At 37.5% G+C, this 6,747-nt stretch overlaps 1 protein-coding gene across 1 annotated transcript in view; it reads left to right on the forward strand.

Moving 5' to 3' along the window:
- PXDN (peroxidasin homolog (Drosophila)) overlaps window positions 1-6,747 on the forward strand; it is a 59,703-nt gene that overhangs the window by 20,593 nt on the left and 32,363 nt on the right. Inside the window, exons 7-10 of the mRNA XM_009999249.1 lie at window positions 466-537; window positions 2,690-2,859; window positions 4,191-4,308; window positions 6,333-6,502. Of these exons, the coding sequence (XP_009997551.1) occupies window positions 466-537; window positions 2,690-2,859; window positions 4,191-4,308; window positions 6,333-6,502 (530 nt within the window). The remainder of the gene's footprint in view (window positions 1-465; window positions 538-2,689; window positions 2,860-4,190; window positions 4,309-6,332; window positions 6,503-6,747) is intronic.

A 6,747-nucleotide genomic window follows, 5' to 3' on the forward strand; every position in this document is an offset into this window, starting at 1 on the left:
ATAGATTATTTTAGTCTAAATTTTGCGTAGTAACTACTATGTAGTCTTTGCCAAGAACAGGCTGACATTATAGGTATACAGAAGTGAGCATTTTGTGTGATATGTTCTGCTGTTGCAAAACTGTTTCCCAAAGAGCTGTGATCTGTTTGGCCTAAAACAAATGTTAAGACTGAAGAAGCAGGAGATTTATTTATTTATTTATTCCCCCCCCTCATTTGAATGCCTATGAGCTCCCCTCTTTTTGGTTACTTCGTCTTTTTATGGCTTCTTTTTTCCCGTATAAACACACCAAATGTACCTTGGAGGCCACTTAAAAGATATCAGCAAATTAATTGCTGAAAAGGTTGAACTTATTTTATATTTGTAAAACTACTTGCTCGTAATGGACTTTCAAAAGAATGTAAAATAAATGAGCCTCTGTCAAAATCTGAATTTTAACATGTGCATTTCTGTGCTTTTTAACAGATTTTTGCATAACAACAGAATAGCTCATTTGATTCCTGGAACATTTAGTCACTTGGAATCTATGAAGAGACTGTAAGTAAACTGAATTATTATTGAACTAAAGAAAGTTATACTGTACCTCATGTTGCAATATTTATCTTCCTTGAAAATGTTATTCATTGTATAATTCTTCTATATATTAAATACTTTTTCCTAAGCTGTACTTCATTTGTTTATGTACACAGAATGAGACCTTTGCTTCACATCCTGCTGTCTTTAGTGACTGACTAAGTCCTTCTTTTTGTTTCCTGTCTTGGAATTATTTGTAGTCATCTGGTCTTGTTTTATAGACCACATAATATAGATGGGCCCTTCTTTGGCTTGTTTTGGTTGTTTGCTTCTGTCCCCTTCTCTGTGTTTTACTAGATGATCCTTCTATGATCTCTTTCAATATTTGATTATTTTAGTATTTTCTTGTAATTCTGTTACTTGTCCTTATGATAAGCATAGTTATAAAAAGGTACTCAGTGGTGTAAGAATATAAGAATTAATTTCAAAAGCCACTCCAGAAGCCAATTCTTGAAATGCCATTCACTTGGAAAATTAGAGGCTTCTTAGTCCCTGAGTAGCATTTGAACACAGACCTTTATAAGACTGCCACAGTAAGATACCTTTCAGAGGATTTTGGACCTCCACTGATCACATTCTTTAAATTTTGGAAAACTGCCGTTTTGAGGAAGGTAGTCATTCATTCATCCCCCTTTATTAATTCATCCCATGCTTTCCAGGAGGACTGCTGAGGGTGTGCTGTGCCATCAGTCACTGTGCTAAATCTACCAAGAAAACAGATTGTAAGGGAAACAGCAGGAAGATGATCCTGCTGGTTCAGGGCACTTGTGAAACCACACTTTTAGGAGTGTTTGAAAGGCAAAATAAAGTCAATTTCAATGGTGAATGCACCTTCCAGTAGTAGCTGCTTCATACATTCCTTCCTTAATATCCTGTGAAATTCAAGCAAACAGAAAGAGATGCTTCTTCACATAGTGCCTAGGTAAAAGGGAATTTTAATAGTGACTGTTAGTGGAACAGGACGCTGGGCTAGACTTCCATGTAAATTCTACCACTAACATCTGATATACTGGGAGACATTTGTGCAGTAGCTTGTAAAATAATTTTCCTTGGTCTTGTCTGTTTTTCATAGGAAAGCAAGGAATAAAAAATATCTGGGCATTTGTACAAGAAGTTACAAAACGTATTAAAAGACAACATGATCAATAAGTTTTCTACCCCAAAAGATAAACCACACTGAAGTTGCTTTCCCATGCAACTTTATTTCCAACTGAAAGAGGGGGGATTTAGATTAAACATTAGTAGGAAATTCCTCTCTCTGAGGGTGGTGAGACACTGGAATAGGTTGGCCAGGGAAGTTTTGGAAGCCCCATCCCTGGAAGTGTTCAAGGGCAAGTTGGATGGGGCTCTGAATAACCTGGTCTAGTGAGAGATGTCCCTGGCAATGCAGGAGGGTTGGAACTAGATGGTCTTTCAGGTCTCTTCCAACCCAAAGTATTCTGTGATTCTATTATATATATATATATATATATATATATACAAATTTCTGTATTTAATGCTTGTTTTTCCTTCTGGGCCCTCCACCATAAAATGCAGTGCTCCACTGTAGTAACAGATCCCTCCATTATTGAAAAGAAAGTCAATGGAATGTATGAGTTCTCGTTATCTGCAATAGGCAGTTGTTTTCCCAAGCTACTGACCCACTGAACTCAACAAGAGCTTAATGCTTAAATAAAACTGTGGGTCCTTGTCTTCATTGCCTGGTCAGCAAACTGGGAAGTAGTAAAAATGACAGGTTAGCTATGAAGTTACTACACTAATAACTATTAAACAGAAAAAAAATTGTGGGGAGAATGGTGTAAGTTCCTTATTTAAGCAAATTTTGTATAACATCAAAATAAAACCTAATTTATTCATTGAATGCTTGGGTTAAAAAAGAAACTTTGTTTAGTTGTTTGCTATATTGAACACAGTCCAACCCATGCAGTAAAAGGAATATGCATTTTTGTAATAAAGACTGCTACTAAAGAATGCATATAAACAAGTGACCATCATCTGTATTGCAGATTGCCGCTTGGCTCTCTTCACAGAAGAGGATATTGCTGAATCATTTTATCCTAACAAAGTAGTCAGACCTCGCTAAGAAGTGTTATGGCTGCTTCTCTTCTTGTTGCAGGCGTTTGGATTCAAACGCTCTTCACTGTGACTGTGAAATCCTGTGGCTGCTGGAGCTGTTGAAGAAGTATGCAGAGTCGGGTAATGCTCAAGCAGCAGCTACTTGTGAGTATCCACGAAGGATCCAGGGAAGATCAGTAGCCACGATAACACCGGAAGAACTTAACTGTGGTGGGTTTGCCACTTCCTGCTGGCTTCTTCAACACTTTAAATGTACCCAGACGTTTGGTTTGGGTTTTCTTTTGGTTTTGTTTGGTTATATTTTTTTCTTATGTTCTCTTCGATAACACTGACTACTTCTGGTCAATATTAGTTATTTCCAGAAATTCATTATGTTCTAAAATTTCTTCCCAGTTTTTGTCTGCTTCTGACACAACTCATTGCTTTTACCCCTCAGCTATGTTTAATGAAACACATATAGCAGTGTTTGAAATTTCTCATAGAGAAACTAAATGCAGTTATTCAGAAGGAGTTTATTTTTCCTTTTTACAGTTCAGTTTTGCGAAAAAAGGATTGTCAGCTTGGGTGTTTGGTGTCATTTATTCCATTTTGTTCAAGGCAAAGGGAAGAAAGAAACCATACAGAGTTGCTCCTGATTTCAGAGACCATATTATTACAACTCCTGTTGATATTAGTTGACCTGGGGTTCTGCCATTGGATTTATTTTTGAATCAGCTATGCTCAACAAGGAGTGCTGTGCAGAGATACTGAAATCCTGTCACTGAAAAATTAATAGATTTTGTTCATCTGCATTCCTTCAGCCTAGGAGTGCACAGGCTGTGCCCTGTGGGCATCCCTGGGCTCGGCCCCAGCACCTGTCCTGTTTCAGAACCAAAAGGCAGATTCTCATCAGGCAATGGGCATTTGCCTGCCCAGCCACATGATGAGGTGAAGATAAAAAAATAAGTAAATTGTCCTTTTGTTTATGTCAGCTGTAATTCTTATAATGAAAATTATGGCCATAAGCATCTACAGAGGTCTTGAAAAAGATAATAAAAAGAGGATTTGATGCAAGAATAATTCACATGGCATCCTACCAGCTCTCTGCACATCTAAAGAGCCTGAATATGGAAATTGCAGGAAGCAGGCTGGACAAATTACTCTGTAGGAGGCAGGTTAGAGACTGATACTTATCTAGAGGAAGTTATTTTAAATGGCACTTGCACTTTCTGCTTTAAAGTTTTTCCTTCATAAGTAAATTGAGCCCTTGTTCAAATAAATAAACCAGCTACTTTAGAACCTGATAGAAATTTGCACAATCCACTTCCAGTCTGCTAAAAGGTTCTAAGGAACAATGAAGTATGCCAGAAACCCCACAGTCACTTTTGCATGTGGAAAAAATGCATTTAATCTTTATTAAGCATATTTATATATATATGTTTTAAGTTAAAACAGTTGTGAAAAATATTTTTCTATGAGGTGTATGGAAAAAAAATTATTTACCATTCTTTAGTAGCTTTAAAACAAGTAAGAGTTCCTTATAAGTTTTATTGTTGTTACAGAGAGGCCAAGAATTACATCAGAGCCTCAGGATGTGGATGTTACCTCAGGGAATACAGTGTACTTCACTTGCAGAGCTGAAGGCAATCCTAAACCAGAAATTATCTGGCTTCGAAACAAGTAAGTTAAAAGAGGAAGAGAGAAACTTGATGTAAGTATTCTTGTCTATGTGTATGTCCACATGCCTTATTTGCTGATATGTGGAATAGTTACATCAGAAACATATTATAATTAAAAGAAGTATATGAAGCCCAGATCTGGTTTAGTGACTAAGCACTTAAGTAAACACTTAAAAGCTGATAAATTTAGAAGATAGTAGTTTATGACTGTAATAATATTGGTAAGATTTTTCAACTGTAGGGCGTGTTGCACATGCAGTCTGTGGGCTCACAGTATGTTTGCATGTTCTCTGCAAGTCTGTTTGCATTACATTTTGAAGCAGAGCAAAAGCTACTTTTTTAAAGGACTCTAGCTGTATAACAGTTAGGTTTCAGTGGAGGTCTTCCTTGAAGCCCCAGCTTCTCAGAGGCAGCTTTCCTTCAGGGATAGCTCCATCTCAGAAGAAGACAGAGATACCAATTTCCAGGCTTCCCAAACTAGTACATAGAAGGGCAGGCAAGTGCTTGTATCATAGGATTGCAGGATAATTCGGGTTGGATGTGGTGTCAGGAGGCCTCCACTGCAGCCTCCTGCTCAAAGCAGGATTTTACCAGCTTGCTCTATAAAGTTTGGTCTTGAAAGCCTCCAAGGATGGAGGTGGCACAAGATTTCTGGGAAGCCTGCTCCATTGCATCTCCTCACTGCCTTGGGGATGGAGGGAAGGGCCTGTAAAGGATGCACATCTTTCAGCAGCCCAAGGACCAGCCTGCTGCAGAGTGGCTGCTCAAGCTCTCTTCAGAGCCTGGCTCCCTCTTGCAGTGCTGGACATGACTGAACCAGCCACCTGACAGAGCTTTGACCCCCTTAAACTGATGTTAATTTACAATGGACATGTGAATTGCAAGTTTACCACTAGTTTATCCAGACTTTGGCTTAATAATGCTCTTACATGGATGTAAAACCTGTTCTGGAAGATGAAATCCCTCACTTTTTATATCAGTAAGTGAACCGTGTTTGTTAGTTGCTGATAAACTGTAGCAACATATGATTCTGTAGCTTTGTGTTGATGTCAGTTAGAACTGCACGTGCAGCAAGGGTGTAGCATTTACAGAGCATGCCTTGAACTTGGATGCTATAATTGTTTCATTAAAATTTTCTTTGGCTCATGTACTTTTTATAATAAACAAAGAAAACATGTATTCAGAATACACATATGAAAGAGTTTTCAGAAGAAATTTGAGCTTGGCATGTGGGATTATTGACTTTGGCTTGTTTCCTGGCTGCATGAATGAGAGCAAAGCTCTTTGCAAGGTAGTTGAATATGGCAAGATTTCAGTCAAGAGCCACTGACCTGTTGAGCAGTATGTGGAGTAGATCAGCAGTCAGGCTGGGTTTTGTGCATAGGAGGTGAGATCTCCCTCCTCTGTGCTTTCTTTGTCATAGCAAGGGGGATGGAGTGAAAAACGGCTCCTTTAGTAAAAAATCGTAACTATTCTTAGTTAATACCACAGAAATGTGTCTATGACGTAGCCTGAAGACCTGATCTTAACTTATGTTTCAAGCCAGTACAAATTCTAGTCATGTTCATTAGTGGTCTTAGAGCAATCCAGAGAAGAGTTTGAGACAAAGATGGTTCTATAGCAATTAACCTCTCTTCTAGTAGAATGTATCTTGAGTGTTGAACTTTCATGTCATACTTGCAGTGGAAACATTTTAAATTGATTTGCCAGTTAGAACAGCCTTGAAAGAAAATGAGGCCAAGTATATGTATTTTGTTTACTTTTTTCCTGTAAGCATTTACTCATTAAAGTAGTTTGGGTTTTCATTTTCAAGATGTAATACTTGCATAAGCAACACTGATTAATTTTTTCCTTTTCCTCCTCTTCTCTTTAGGAGAAAACTGAAATTTTGTAATTTTACTCAACAGAGTAAAATATTTTTTTCCCCTAAGTTGCTTTGAGTAATATATTTTGGGTTTTACTATATGGTAGTTTTTTGTGCTTGTGATTTAAAGGTTTAACTCCAGCGGATTCTTTTCTTCATAGTAATGAGCTCAGCATGAAAGAAGATTCTCGTCTAAACTTGCTAGATGATGGAACATTAATGATTCAGAATACTCAAGAAACAGACCAGGGCATTTATCAGTGCATGGCAAAAAATGTGGCTGGAGAAGTGAAAACTCAGGAAGTGACTCTTAGATACTTCGAATCACCAGGTAAAGAACATCAAGTCTGAATTTTTCATACAGATACAGAATTGTTTTGATTAAAAGATTACTTAGAATAAGATGCTTTGTCTCTTGTATATTTTGTATATCTTGTATATTCCTGACACGTAGCTTTCTTGTGCTTGGGTGTCTTAAGAACTAGATAATTAAATGATAGTATCCCTGAGACAAAAACACTGATCAGCCAGTGATTAATGTCTTTAGTGTAGTATGCAATTCTGATAATAGTCGTG

The sequence above is a fragment of the Chaetura pelagica genome, unplaced genomic scaffold (genome assembly GCF_000747805.2).
Source record: "Chaetura pelagica isolate M959 unplaced genomic scaffold, ChaPel_1.0 scaffold90, whole genome shotgun sequence".
In the NCBI taxonomy this organism is placed as follows: Eukaryota; Metazoa; Chordata; class Aves; order Apodiformes; family Apodidae; genus Chaetura; species Chaetura pelagica.